The following is a 15623-nucleotide window of genomic DNA, read 5'->3' on the forward strand; positions in this document are numbered from 1 at the left end:
CAGTTTGGATCCTGGGTGTGGACCTACACGCCACTCATCAAGCCATGCTGTGGCAGCATCCCACATAGAAGAACTAGAATGATGTACAACTGGGATATACAACTACAAACTGGGGCTTTGAGGAGAAAAAAATAGAAAGAGGAAGATTGGCAAGAGATATTAGCTCAGGGCCAATCTTCCTCACCAAAAGCATACTAAAAAAGTATATATTGAGAGAGAGAAAGAGAGAGGGACCACATGAGAGGGGTGTGAGGGTGGCCTTGAAGACCTGAGGGCCAACTTCTGCTGACAGCCAGAAAGAAAACGGGGACCTCAGTCTTACAGCTTCAAGGAAACGCATTCTGCTAACAACTCGTGAGCTTGGAAGAGGACTCCAGATGAGACCAACCATCCTGGCCAACACCTTGATTCCAGCCCTGTGGGACCCTGGGCAGAGAATCCAGCCACATTGTGCCTGGACTTCTGGCCTATAGAAACTGTGAGAGAATAAATGTGTGTGCTTTAAGCTACAAAATCTGTGGTAATTTATTATGCAAGAGAAAGCTAATACTTCCCTTTTCAGAAGTAGCCGCCTCAAGTGACCGACGTCCTGTTCAGAATCACAGATAGTGCCCATCACACCTTCGCGAAGGCCCAGCCCCCGCAAAGCCAGTGACATCTCGAGGTTGCCCTAGCAGTTCCCGTCTTTCCTGCCCCGACTCTCTGAAGTTGTGGGTGAATGTCTTCTCTCTGTCCTCCTTTGCTCCCACCTGAGCTGCTGGTTTGCAGTGAAGTCCTGCCCACCTCCCTTCCCCGCAGCCAACGTCTCAGTCTGGTCTCTTATCTGCTTTTGCTTTCCTAAGCAGAGCAGTTTCACACAGGACGTGGAGCAGGACATGAGCCTTAAAACAGGGAGGATTGGAGAGAAGGGGGTTGGGGAGGGGATGGGCCCCAGGTACCCTAAGGTCCCCCAGGCAGGTGCCTCCAGGCTTTTCTGCTGGTCTAAGATTTAATACCCTGGGGCATTGCCAGTATCCTCCTCCCCCAACTCCTTTTGGACCCTGCTCTCCTAGGCCTTTCGTTAGCTTGGAATGTTCTTCCCTTCCCTCTCACCTAGACATACTTGACTTAACCTTTCAGCTCTTTCCTGCATCCCTTGCCCCAAGGAAACCCTCTCGACGACGTCCTTGCATTCTTAGTGCGTGGCACAAAGGCAGTTTTACATTTCTTCTTGCACCTCCATCCTGGCTGTGAGCCAGCCTCTTGGTGACAGGACCTGCATTGTTTCACTGACCAGTGCTTGGTTTAGGGTGGTTGGGTTGTCAGGGTTTGTTGAACAAGCTCCCTGAAGTCAGACTCCTGTGCCTCGGCCCACTCCTCAGCCAAGCAGAGCATATCCCAGCTCCTCTAGGCTGACTCTTCCCCACTGGGAGACAGAGGTCCAAAGTGGGCAAGTCTAAGAAGCAGGGATCCGGGGAGAGCTGGTGAAGGGCAGCAGCAAATGATGCAACAGGAAACGGCAGGGCACCTCCTGGAGGATCCCTCCCACACCAAGGGGCCCAGCCCTGATGGGCACTGCAGACGGTGGTGGAGCCTGTGGGCGATGAAATCACACTGCCTGGATTCAAATCCTGGCTCCCCCTTGTCTCTATGACCTTGGGCAAATTGCTTCATCTCTGTGAGAGTCAGTTCCCTTCCCTGTAAAGTGGGGATGGCAGTAGCACCTGCCTCCTGGGAACTGTTCCTCCCTTGTCATCTGAGGGAGGTAGTAATGGCAGCTGTTTGCACTTTTTCCATGTGTCAGGCACTGTGCTCAGCACCTTACCAGCATTATCTCCTTTAAGCCTCTCCACCACCCTCTGAGGTGACCCTGGGACTTGTCCAGAGTTTCTCCCAGTAAGTGGCGGGGCAGGATTTGGGTCCTGGTGTGTCTGGCCACTCCGCAGGTGAGGACAAGACTCCTGAGGTCCTCTCCCCCCGGGCAAGTTAGGCACCAGAATTCTGAAAATCTGGGCAGCTGTGAGAAGGGCAGGCCCAAGTTCCTGGACGGTCCCACGTTTCTCCTGCTTGATAAAGAACTATCTATCCTCCTTGTAGTCCTGAGCAATCATCTTTGCTTAAGACTTGCCGTGTTGTTCTATTTCAGAGCAAGCTACAACGAGCAATGGAAATGTCCAGCAGTCTGAACAAAGAGATCTTGCTGAGAAATGAGTTACTTGAAAAAATTGAGAGAGAAACCATACAAGTGGAGGAGGTAGGAGAGGGTAAAACATGGTGTTTCTGGTGTCTCTTTCTGTCTGCAAGGGCTTGAGTGAATGTTCACCAAGATCTAAGCCACCTTAGTTTTTATCTAGAAAAGCTTAGACCATAAAAACCAAAAATAGCTCTGGGCCACCAAAGGAGGAAGTGGCGCCTGGAGACTCACATCCAGCGGTGCTGCCTTTCACTGCTGGGTTAGCTTCTAGAGTCAGCTCATAAGAGAAGGCATGCAGAGTCCAAATCACCCTCAGTAATTCCTTAAGTGACCCATAAAGTACAATATTTAAAGTGTTGGTTGTATAACCTCACAAAAAATGCATAATGAATGTAGTAACTTAACTGATATGAGAAAAAGTACGCACGCCAAAATATAATCTTCTCTGTAAAGGAGAGAGAGCTCTTTACACGGGTAACTCTAACTTGGTACCCTGATGCTGGCATGGCAGACCTGTGACCTGTGACCTCTGTCCTGGGCCCACTCCAGGGCCTGTGGTCACTGTGTGAAAAGATGTATGGCGTCATCTGAGTTCCTTACATCTACGTTGCGATTTAACATTCTCGTCCTTTGGGAGAATTTTGTTGAATTTCCGCAAGTTAAATGCACCTAGGATGTGACTCAAAGGGAACGTTTTTTGGAAGGTAGGGGAAAAAGAGCACTGGGCTTGTAGTCAGAAGCCCTGGCATCAGGTTTGGTGTTTCCAGTTTCTAGCCTTGAACAAGCCTTTTAATTAGACAGGACTCAGTTTCTACATCTGTGAACCAGACGTCACAGCCCTTGTTGTGGTGATCAGATAGGACCGCGTAGAGCAATACTTTGTCAACCTCTAAAGCCACTAGCACAGTTATTAGTGTCATTGTGTTGAATGGGCCTGACATATGCCTGGCAGTGTGTGTGGCCCCAAACCTACCTACAATGGCCCAAAAGCCAGAGGATTGTTACATTCAACTCAGTTTTGTTCTGGCTTCTGCATCGTATCCTTGATTGAGAGCCAACGGGCTCTGCAAAACAGCCTGTCTCAGTACAGGGTGGCCAGGAAGAAAGTTACAGCAAAAAGTCCATGTGCTCTCTCCCTGCAGAATTTCTGTGGCTCTTATTTGTTTGTGTTGATATTCATTAGATTAAAAGTAAAACATGAAATCAATTTTTAAAAGTCCAGCATTCACTACTTAGTATATTTTAGTTTTCTTGTTAATTTTTTTAACAGCTCTATTGGGATATAATTCACACACTATATAATTCACCCATTTGTAGTGTACATTTTAATGGTTTATAGTATATTCACGGAGTTGTGTAACCGTTGGCACAATAATTTGAGAAAATTCTCGTCAACCCAGAAGGAAACCCTGTACCCATTAGGAATCCTTCTCCATTCCCCACCTCACCCCACTCCCACCCTCCAGCCCTCGGCAACCACTGTTCTACCGTCTTCTGTGAATTTGCCTGTTCTGGACATTTCATACAAAAGAGATCACACAATATCTGGTCTTTTGTGACTGGCTTCTTTAATTTTAATATTTTCAAGATTCATGTAGCATGTATCAGTCCTTTGTTTCTTTTTATAGCTGAATACTGTTTCCTTGTATGGATATACTTCATTTTATTTATCCATCCATCAGTTGATGGATATTTGGGTTGTTTCTACTTTTTGGCTATTACGAATAATGTTGCTATGAACATTCATATACAAGTTTTTGTGTGAATGTATGTTTTCTTTTCTCTTGGACATATAGCTAAAAGTGGAATTGTGGGCTATATATATGGTAACTCTGTGTTTAACATTTACAGAAACTGCCAAACTCTTTGCCGAGTGGCTGCACTATTTTAAATTTCCACCAACAACGTATATGTGAGGGTTCCAATTTCTGTATGTTTTCACCAACACCTGTTATTTTCAGGTGTGTTTTTTTAATGGCCATCCTAATGGGCATGCAGTGATATTCATTGTGGTTTTGATTTGAATTTCCCTGATGACTGACACTGAGCATCTTTTCATGTGCTTATTGGCTACATAGCTATCTTTTTCAGAGAAATGTCTATAGACGTCCTTCAGCCAGTTTTTAATTGAATTATCTTTTTATCATTGAGTGGTAAGAATTCTTTATGTATTTTGGATTCAAATCTCTTATCAGATTTATGACTTGCAGATATTTTCTCTCATCCTGTGGGTTTTCTTTTCACTTTCTTGATGGTATTTTTTGCAGCACAGAAGTTTTTCATTTTGATGAAGTTTAACTTATCTATTTTTTCTTTCGTGCTTGTGCTTTTGGCATTGTAGCTAAGAAACCATTACCTAACCCAGTGTCATAAAGATTTACTCCTGTCTTCTTTTAAGAGCTTTATAGGTCTTACATTTAGGTTTATGACCCATTTTGACTTAATTTTGTAAATGGTGTGAGGAAGGGGTCCAAAAACTGAAAGAAGAAAGTAGATGAAGTATATTCATAGAGTTTCTTATATTAACCTTCCTATTTACCATTTGTGTGGTTCTCTCCATTTCTTCCTGTGGATCTGAGTTACCATCTGGTGTTATTTCCTTGCTTAAATACAGCTTCATTTCAGCCTGCCTCCTTTGTGCTGCTATTGTCAAATATATTACATTTTTATATGTTGTAGGCCCAAAATACAATTATATACATACCATTTTATGAAATTGTTTTTAAAATTTTTTTATTTATCTTTTGAGGAAGATTGGCTCTGATCTAACATCTGTGCCCATCTTTCTCTCTTTTATATGTGAGATGCCACCTCAGCATGGCTTGATAAGTGGTGCTAGGTACGTACCCAGGATCCAAACTGGCAAACCCTGGGCCACTGAAGCAGAGCATGCGAACTTGACCACTGTGCCACCGGGCTAGCCCCTGAAATTGTTTTTTAAATCAATTAAGAGAAGGAGAATATGCAGTTATGCTTTTATAATTACCTGCATAATTACCTTTACTTGTGCTATTTATTTTCTTCATGTGGCTTCAAGTTACTGTCTGGTGTCACTTCTTTTCAGCCTGAAGAACTTCCTTTAGTATTTCTTTTGTGTGTGTGTATCTGTTAACATCTTATCTTGGAAATAGATAATTTTAGTACTTTTGTCTTTTGACCTTCGTATTAGCTTCATAGGTGGTTGATCTCCTACCTTTTCTATAATTTGCCTTTACCAGTGATTTTATTATTATTATTTATAATTTTCTTATTACTATTTTTGGTCTTCTCTTTTCCACTAAAATAAGTCCCTTTAACATTTCTTGTAAGGCTTGTTTCTTGGTGATAAACTCCTTTAGTTTTTGCTTGTCTGGAAAACTCTTTCTCTCTCCTTTCCTTCTGAATGAGAACCTTGCTGAGTAGAGTATTCTTGGCTGTAGGTTTTTTCCTTTCAGCACTTTAAATAGATTGTGCCACTTCCTCCTAGCCTGTAAGGTTTCTGCTGAGAAGTCAGCTGATAGCCTATGTATGTAACTTGTTGCCTTTCTCTTGCAGCTTTTAGGATTCTCTCTTTGTCTTTAGTTGCTGACACTTTAATTATAATGTGTCTTGGTGTGGGCCTCTTTGGGTTCATCTTGTTTGGTGCTCTCTGTGCTTCCTGTACCTGGATGTCTGTTCCTTCCTTAGGTTAGGAAAGTTTTCAGCTATTATTTCTTTGAATAGATTCTCTGCCCCATTGTCTCTCTCTTCTCCTTCTGGGACACCTATAATATGGATGTTAGTGCACTTGATGTTGTCTCAGAACTCCCTTAGACTGTCCTTATTCTTTTTAATTTTTTTCTTTTTTCTGTTCAGCTTGGGTCATTTCCTCTAGACTTTCGTCCAACTCGCTGATCTGTTCTTCTTCTTTTTTTTTTCTGCCTTTTCTCCCCAAATCCCCCAAGTACATAGTTGTATATTTTAGTTGTGGGTCCTTGTAGTTGTGGTATGTGGGACACCGCCTTAATGTGGCCTAATGAGCAGTGCCATGTCCGCACCCAGGATCCGAACTGACAAAACCCTGGGCTGCTGAAGCGGAATGCGTGAACTTAACCACTCTGCCATGGGGCTGGACCCCTGATCTGTTCTTCTGTATCATCTACTCTGTTATTGATTCCCTCTAGTGAATTTTTCATTTCCATTATTACATTCTTCAGTTCTGATTGGTTCTTTTTTGTATTTTCCAGTTCTTTGTTGAAGTTCTCACTGTATTCATCTATTCTTTCCCCAAGATCAGTGAGCATCCTTATAACTATTAGTTTGTACTCTTTATCAGGTAGATTATCTGTTTCATTTAGTTCTTTTTCTGAGGATTTGTCCTGTTCCCTTATTTGGAACATATTCCTTTCTCTGCTCATGTTTCTCTGTGTTTATAACTATGTTTTAGGTAGATCAGCTGTGTCTGCTGATCTTGGAGAAGGGGCCTTATGTAAGAGATGCCTTATGAGGCCCAGTAATGTACTTCCTTCTCATCACCAATTCCAAATGTTCCAGGAGAGTCCCTCTGTGAGCTACGCATGTCCTTCTGTTGTGGTGGGGTTGTTCTTACTGCAGGTGCATGGGAAGACTAGGCTGTCCCCCGGGCCAGCTGGTTGTGAGGCTCATCTGTGTGTGGCTGCTGTCATCCCTTCAGTCAGTTTATTGGGCAGGGGGAGACCCAGCACAGTTGGCTGCAAAGTGTAATAGTACATTCCTGCTGCAGTTTTTCTGTTAAGTGAGTAGGCCTCCAGTGTGGCTGGATGCTAGGCTCAGGGCTCACAATTGCTTTAGTCCTCCAGCCTGCAAGGCTCTTGTCAGCTCTCTTAATAAAGCAGCTGGGTGGGGCTGGCCCCAAGTGTGCAGCACACAATTGTTTCAGGCATTGGAAGGTGGGGCAGATCCCCTATGTGACTATTTGAGAAGCACTAGTCTGTTATAGCTGACAAGACACACTGCTTGCAGGCCCACACACCCATCCACTAGTCCTGCCCTGAGCGCATGCCCTGCCCCACTAAAGTGGACCTACTTGCCCTGCTGAAGAGGTCCCACACACTCCATACGTCCACCTCTTACACATGTCCTGCCCTGCAAAGGTGGACCCACTTGCTACATCCTTCTGCAGAGGTCCCACACACTCCACCTGTGCCGGTCCACAAGTTGCCTGAGGGCTTGCTGGTGGGTGGGGCCTCTCTCTGTGGCAGGCTGCCTGCCCTGGCTGAGCTGGATTAAATCAGTGCTCTAGTGGGTGGAGCAGACCCCTGTGCTAACAGGCCAGGGGAAGAACTCCAATGGTGTCTGCCAGCATCTGTATCAGCATGCCTGTACTAGGTCACAATAATGGCTGCCTCCAATATCTCAGTCCCTGGGGAGGTGGTTCCTGCCACTTCCTGCCTCCGTGAGATGTGCCCAGAACCTATCAAGTGAGTCTCTTTTCATCAAAGGATTGTGCACCTTTCTTTCTGGTGATTATGTGTTGCTTTCCAAAATGGGTGAATTCATGCATGGGCCATTTAAGAGCAGGCTTTTCTTTATATTATGTTTGATAACTTTTCTGGGGGTATTCCCTGTTGTTAATAGCCAGCAAAGCCGGATATTATGACACTCGTCTCAGTTCTGCTGAGTCCAAAAGCTGCTTGTTGTGGCAAAGCTCTCCTGTTCAGATCCCCACTTCCCCAGGAAAAGCTTTGTATCTTAAGATTGTTCCTGGCCATGAAGCACCGCTGCTAGAATGTGGTTTTTTCCTCTCCAGAAAGGAATTTCTGCCTCTTCCACCTCAATCAGCACTGTCCCTTGTCATGGGGATTCTTTTAGTCCAGTTTCTGGTTCTCTCTCAGGGGTAATTGTTCCCAGGGTAGTTGTAAATTTTTTGTGTCCGTGGGAAGAGGTGAGTTCAGAGTCTGCCTAAGCCACCATCTTCCCAGCAATCTCTTCCTTTAGTATTTCTTGTAAGGCAGGTCTGCTAGGAATGAATTCTCTCAGTTTTTGTTTATCTGAGAATGTCTTTATTTTTCCTTCATTTAAAAAAATTAACTTTGTGTTTAGAACTATTTTAGACTTAAAGGAAAATCGTGAAGATAGTACAGAGTGTTTCCAAATACCCCACACCCAATTTCCCTTATTATTAACATCTTAAATTAGTGGAATACATTTGTTAAAATTAATGAACCAATACTGATACATTATTATTAATATTTATAGTTAATATTACTCATATTTCCTTAGTTTTTTCCTGGTGTCCTTTTTTTCTATTTCAGGATCCCATCCAGGATAACACATTACATTCAGTGTCATGTCTCCTTAGGTTCCTCTTGGCTGTGACAGTTTCTTAGACTGTACTTGTTGATGACCTTGACAGTTTTGTGGAATTCTGGTCAGGTGTTTTGTAGAATGTTCCTCCACTGGGGTTTGTCTGATGTTTTTCTCATGATGAGACTGGGGTTATGTGGTTTTTGGATAAAGACCACAGAGGTAAAGTGCCATTTTCATTACATCATATCAAGGGAGCATACTGTCAACATGACTTATCCCTGCTGACATTAACCTTGATCCCCTGGCTAAGGTGGTGTTCTACAGGTTTCTCCATTGGAAAGTTACTCTTTCTCACACTTTGCACACTGTATTCTTTGGAAGGAAGTTACTATGTGCAGCCCACACCTAAGAAGTGAGGAGTTATAAATTATTTGGAATTCTTCTATATGATGATTTGTCAATTCTCCTCCACTTATTTTTTATTTTTAAAATCACTTATTTATAGCAGTATCAACTCATGGATATTTATTTTCTATGTTGGGTTATAATCTAATATTATTTATTTGTTGCTCACATTGTTCCAGCTTGGCCATTGGGAGCTCTTTCAGTTGGCTTCCGTGTCCCTGGGACATATCCCTATTCTTTTTTTTTTTTTTTTAAGCACTTCTGTCACTAGAAGATGCTCCAGGCTCATCTTATTTCCTACCCCAATCCCAGAATCAGCCATTTCTCCAAGTAGTCCTGATCCCTTTTATTTGAGAATAGCATTTGAAACCAAGATCTGAATGTGCTCATTGCTTGCTTTCATTTTTGAAAGATAGTTTTGCTGGATATAAGATTCTTGGTTGACAGTTTTTGTCACTCAGCACTTAGAATGTCGCCCCACTGCCTTCTGGCTTCCATTGTTTCTGATGAGAGGTCAGCTGTTGATCTTATTTAGCTTCCCTTGTATGTGATGAATTGTTTTCTTTTGCTGCGTTCAATATTTTCTCTTTGCCTTGTCATTCAACATTTTGAGTATCATGTGTCTAGCTATGGATTTCTTTGCACTTATTCTACTTGGAGTTTGTTGAGCTTCTTAGATGTATACTTTAATATATTTCATCAATTTTGGGGAGTTTTCAGCCATTATTTCCTTGAATATTTTCTCTGCTCCTTTCTCTTTCTCCTCTCCTTCTGTCACTTCTATTACATGCATGTTGGTATATTTAGTGGTGTTCCACATTTCTCTGAGATTTAATTTTTCTTTGTTCTTTTCTCCTCAGTCTTTTTCATATTGTATAATCTTTATCAATCTACCTTCAAGTTTACTGATTCTTTCTTCTGCTGGCTTAAATATATTGTTGATCCCCTCTGTTGAATGTTTCATTTTGGTTATTGTATTGAAAAGACTCTAGATTTTCCATTCGGTTTTTTAAAAAAATAATTTCTACCTCTTTATTGATATTCTCTATTTGAGGAGACAATCATCATCATCATATATTCCTTCAATTCTTTAAACATGGTTTCCTTTGGTTCTTTGAACATATTTATAATAGCTGCTTTGAAGATTTTGTCTGCTAAGTCCACCATCTGGATTCCCTCAAAGGCAGTTTATGTTACCTTTTTTTTCCCTGTGCAGGACACACTTTCCTGTTTCTTTACCTATCTCATATTTGTTGAAAACTGGACATTTTGAGTAATATATTGTAGCAACTCTGGACACTAATCCATCCGCCCCTTTCTTGGACTTGTCATTGTTTTTGCTTGTTGCTTGTTTAGTGATTTGGCTGGAATAATTCAGACTATTTCTCCTGCTGTTAGTAGCCTCTGATGTTGCCCCTCAGAGGGTGCAGCCTTGATCATGGATGCAATCTCCCTGACAACCAAGGATGATTAGTGAGTGTTTCAGCTGAGTTCTCTTTGTTTCATCTTCCAGCTAAGCCTCTGGCTGGTCTACCTCTATTGGTATCCCATTCAGGCATTAGCCTCCATTAATTGCTAGCTGATTGCTATCTTGCTTTCAAGGACATCCTGAGCCATTAATTGCTCCACTTTCTGATCCAATTAAAGTAAGGCCCCTTTGCATAGGCAAAGTGTTGCCAGTCTTTGAGGCTTGTTCCAACCCTAAGAAAGCACTCTTCTTAATGGTCTTTCTCTGGTTCTGTTAAACATGTAGCTGGTGTACTGTTTTGCTTGTTGCTACTAATAGCATAGAGCTACCAGCTTCCTCTTAATTGCTCAGCCCAAAGATCTCCATTGTTTTCCACAGTTCCTGAGGCATGAACTCCCCACACTTTGTTACAAATAAAGTCAGTCCCTTCAGGCAGCATTCCAGAGCTCTCTGTTTTTACAGCCTCTCTTCTGCACCGCTGCACTGGAGCTGGGGTGGGTTGTGGCCTGCCTGTCCTGTAGTTTTACCCCTGCTCTCCAAGTCGAGGGCTGGGTAGGGATTGCAGTCTCTGGTCTTCTCAGCATGTCCCTCATAGTTGTGGTACTTATTATTTTTTTTAAAGATTTTATTTTTTTCCTTTTTCTCCCCAAAGCCCCCTGGTACATAGTTGTATATTCTTTGTTGTGGGTCCTTCTAGTTGTGGCATGTGGGACGCCGCCTGAGTGTGGTTTGATGAGCAGTGCTGTGTCCGCACCCAGGATTCGAACCAACGAAACACTGGGCCGCCTGCAGCGGAGCGGGCGAACTTAACCACTCGGCCATGGGGCCAGCCCCGTGGTACTTATTTTTTAATGCTTCGATTCTTGCTCATTATTTTATCGTAGGTATTCTCTAATTGTCATCCTCACAAGAGTGTCCACTGATGGTTCTGGGTACATCTTTAGGTCTCCCCTCAGGTGTATGTCTATGCTAGACATAGTAGATATTCACTGAATGCTTCTTGACAGGTTTTTATTGCATTCTGATAACAAGTTAATAAAAAAATAATTTTGTTGGATTGCTTCAAAGTGAACTAAAATAGCACTTCTCAAACTGGAAGGTGCAAACCAGTTACCTGGGGATCTTGTTAAAATGCCGATTCTGATTGGGTAGGTCTAGGGTGGCCTGAGACCCAGCATTTCTACCCAGCTCCCAGGTGATGCCAGTGCCAGAGATGATACTTTGTGAAGCAAGGAATTAAAAGACAATACCAGGTTAGGAAGATTCAACATCATAAAAATTTTCTTTTTAAGTTTATCTGTGAAATAATATTCCAATTAAAATAACGAGGTTTTTTTTTAAGGATTTCAATAAACTGACTCAAAAGTTCTTTTGGAAAGATAAATAAGAGTATCTTCAAAATTCTTAATAAGTAAATGAGGGGACTAGACATACCTGATATTGAAACATGTTATGAAGTTACAGTATTTAAAATAAGCTCATGAATAGACTAGGAGACCAAAGAAAAACACATAAATCCTGTAATGAGCCCCAATACAGATGGTATATGATACACATATGATCAAGAATCTGACAAAGTTTTGATATTGATACTTTTAGTTTATGATAAAGGTGGCATTGCAGTGAGGGACAACTGGATTATTACATAAATGATTGTGGATGATTGAGTAGCCATTTAGGAAAGAATTAAGTTGGAACTAAATGTTACAGTGAAATTAATCTAGGTGTATCAGAGATTTAAATGGAAATTATAAAACCCTTAAAGTCCTAAAATAAAATAGTGGGAACATTTTTATTATAATTTTGGAATGGGAAGGACTTTTAAAATATAAAACTGAGAAACCATGAAATCAATAAAGTCAGTTATATAAAAATGAAAATTTTTCCTCATAGCAAAAACCATCACAAGCAAAGCCAAATGATAAATAACTGGAAAAAAGTTGTATCTAACATCACAAGGAGCTAATTTTCTTAAAACATAAATGACTTTTATAAATTAATTTTTAAAAATCTAATAGAAAATAGACAAAATGGGCAAAAGGTTTAAACAGTTTACAGAAAAGCTGAAAATTCTCAAACATGGGAAAAATGTTCTACCTCACTTATAAGGAATGCAAAATAAAGCTCTAATGAAATAGCATTCTTCCTCTCTCCCATTGACAGAGATGAGTAAGTCGGTAAGACTGTGTTGAGAATGGGAGAGCAGGCAGTCTCAGGCACTGCTGCGCTGGCGGGATCAGCTTGATCGATAGACGGCAAGTCAGCATATGCGCCAAACATGCTCGTGCTTCAGGAAGGGTGTCCCAACCTAGGCACTACTGACATTGTGGGTCAGATACTTCTTGCCATGGGGGCTGTCCTGTACATCATAGGGTGTTTCGTAGCATCCCTGGCCTCAACCTGCTAGATGCTGGTGGCACCACCCTAGTTGTGACAAATTAAAATGTCTCCACACAGTGCCAAATGTTTCCAGGGTGCAAAATAACCTCCATTTGAGAACCACTGCCTTAGAACAAGCAATTTCGCTTTCAATAGCTTATCCTACTGATACACGTATGTATTTACTATAGGATGTATACCCAGAAGAAAAGTAATTACAGCATTGTTTGGTGTAAATTGCAAGAAATTGGAAAGCTAAGTGACTGTTTGTGGGGACTTGTCAAATTATGGTACATCCATACAGTGGAAAAAGTATGCAACCATTAGAAAGAATGAGTAAATTCTTTATGTGCTGATACAGAAGGATCTTCAAGATTTGTTGAGCGAAAACAAAGCTGGATGAATAAAAGTAATAGAATTTGCTACTGTTTCAGGCAAAAAAGAAACATGTTTGTATGGCCATAGATTTCTAGAAGGATGCACAAAACCTAAAAATAGTGTATGCTTCTGAGAAGGGGACCTGTGTGACTGGGGGAAGAGATGGGATGGGAGCTTTGTGCTTTTATACCATTTGAGTTGCATGTATTGCCTACTCAAAACAATTGTTAAAATAAAAATTAAAAAGGACAATGCTAATTCAAGAAATCCACTCAAAAGAAAAGGGCTAGTTAATTTTACTGTATGATAATTTAAGAAATAAAATTTAAAAAGAGAGTCCTCAAAAAATTGGATAACTATGATTCAGCAATTCTACTTCTGAATATATACCCAGAATAATCGAAAGCATGAACTTGAACAGGTATTTGTGCACCCATGTTCATAGCAGCATTATTCACAACAGCCAAAAGGTGGAAGCCACCCGAGTGTCCATTGACAGATGATGGATAAACAGAGTGTGATATATGTATACAATGGAATATTATTCATTCCTAAAAGGAAGGAAATTTTGACACATGGAGGAACCTTGAAGACATTATGCTAAGTGAAATAAGCTGGTCACAAAAGGACAAATATTGTGTGTTTCCACTTATATAAGGTTCCTAGTCAAATCCATAGAGACAGAAAGTGGAACAGGGATTGCCAGGGGCTGTGGAGAAGGGGGTCTGGGGAGTTAATGTTTAACAGATACAGAGATTAAGTTGGGGAAGATGGAAAAGTTCTGGAGGCGAGTGGTGGCGAAGGTTACACAACAATGTAAATGTACTGAATGCCACAGAACTGTACACTTAAAAATGGTTAAGACGGGAAATTTTATGGGAAAAAAAGACCGGAAGCTGAATCGAGACTGATTAAATCAAAGTGTGCTTAAATTCATAGATTTTCCACAAAAAAAAAAAGCCTAAGAAATCAAAATAAGTAAAATATATTCCTTAATAAAGGAAGGAAGTAAAGAGGCTGGAAGGAAAGGGAAAAGACTAGTTTAGACTGCACTTAGAGTTTCTGAACTGGATTAAAAAAAATCACAATCTGTAAAAATCAGAATCTTGTGATTCCTCCACTCCTTTCAAGATTTAAACATTAGTTTTAGAACTTCACTGAAACAGGGGAGCGATGCCAGGGCCAGTGAGTCCCGGTAAGCCAGAACTGCAGCATTCCCGTTTCATCGGTCCCTCCCGACCCAGGACCGGGCTAAAGCCGAGGCTTTGAACAAGAAGCTGCGGAAGCAGCTGGCCGAGTTCCGAGCGCCGCAGGTGATGGGGTACGTCCGCGAGAAGATCCTAAATGGGGACCTGGAGAAGTCCATCAAGATGTGGGAAAGGAAAGTGGAGATTGCAGAGGTAAGCCACCGAGAAGCCCGAGGCCGGTCGTCTTTTATGCCCTTCACATCTTGGTCTAGGATTTTGTTCTTTGAGCTAAGAATACAGGTGTTTGGACATTAACGTCTGTGAGAAATCTCAGTGGTTGCTTCATCTCTTATACGAAAATGAAGGATGGCTTGCTTTTTTTTTTTTTTAAAGCTGCTTTTTCCTTGTTAGGGACAAGCTCTTTTCAGGTTATCAGGAAGAGATTTTGTAGTAATAGTGTGTTTTTAGTTGCTTGTCTTAATGAATTCTAGAAGCTCCCGAATGCCTCCCCCGACCATTGATAATTTAGTGATTGCTGCTTTATACATGGAGAAGCCAGTTTTTTAAAAAATGAGATAATCCCAGATTTTTAATATTACTCACAACCCGATTCCATGTGTTCACATAGTTGCCATGGGCCTTTTTGTTTTTGACTAACCCCACAGCCTTTTCATATGACGCAGGGTGCACAGAAGCACCCTGGCCCGCTGTGAGCTGTGGAAAAGGAATGGGAAATGTGCCAATGATCCACTGGCATCAGAAGAAAAGAAAGCTCCGGGACGGCCACAGGCTGGGTGGCATCATGAGGGCACTAAGACGTCACTACAGTAGCTTCAAAACCCAGTCAGGTTACCTGGGAAGCTTGGCATTTTCACATCTAGACCCCTGCTCCACATCCCACGGAACTTCCTCCTGCCTTTCCCGTGGTCCCTTGATGGCAGGGAGTAAATTAGGATCCAAATTTGGGCCGGTCAGATCTGGAGCTGAGAAGTAGAAATCACAGCAGGAACCTGCACCTTTGAACTTCATTAAACAGAAACAAGCTCCTCAGAAGAATCTTCTGGATGCCCCTAGGTGGCCTGGCCCCGTAGCACACATGGCGGGCACTGCCCCACACAGGGTTACCATCATGGGGCTAGATGTGGGTTGCATTCTGAAGAGTCACTATCGGTTCTTCCCAAATGACTGTCTTCCCCTCCCCCTGCCCCTTTTCCCTTTTTCAGATGTCCTTAAAAGGCTACCGCAAGGCTTGGAATAAAATGAAAACAACCAATGAGCAGTTGCAGGCAATTTGCCTCCCTGGGAAATAGCCAGAGGGAGGCCACAGCTGCAGACCAAAAAATGATCCATTAAAGTAATTAACTCTCTCTAGTCAAGGGGTCCTCTC

At 42.0% G+C, this 15623-nt stretch overlaps 1 protein-coding gene across 2 annotated transcripts in view; it reads left to right on the top strand.

The window, feature by feature from the left end:
• The window catches only part of CFAP263 (cilia and flagella associated protein 263), a 33530-nt gene extending 17922 nt beyond the window's left edge, over positions 1–15608 (top strand). The window contains exons 7-9 of one of the 2 annotated variants that reach the window (XM_014827374.3): positions 2126–2233; positions 14294–14449; positions 15460–15608. In XM_014827374.3, the coding sequence (XP_014682860.1) occupies positions 2126–2233; positions 14294–14449; positions 15460–15546 (351 nt within the window). In that variant the 3' untranslated portion in view covers positions 15547–15608. Of the gene's footprint in view, positions 1–2125; positions 2234–14293; positions 14450–14901; positions 15037–15459 lie in introns of those variants that run through there. The other variant, XM_014827375.3, reaches the window with a different exon arrangement.
• Positions 15609–15623: the final 15 nt, after the last annotated feature.

This window comes from Equus asinus, chromosome 28, assembly GCF_041296235.1.
Source record: "Equus asinus isolate D_3611 breed Donkey chromosome 28, EquAss-T2T_v2, whole genome shotgun sequence".
Classification (NCBI taxonomy): domain Eukaryota; kingdom Metazoa; phylum Chordata; class Mammalia; order Perissodactyla; family Equidae; genus Equus; species Equus asinus.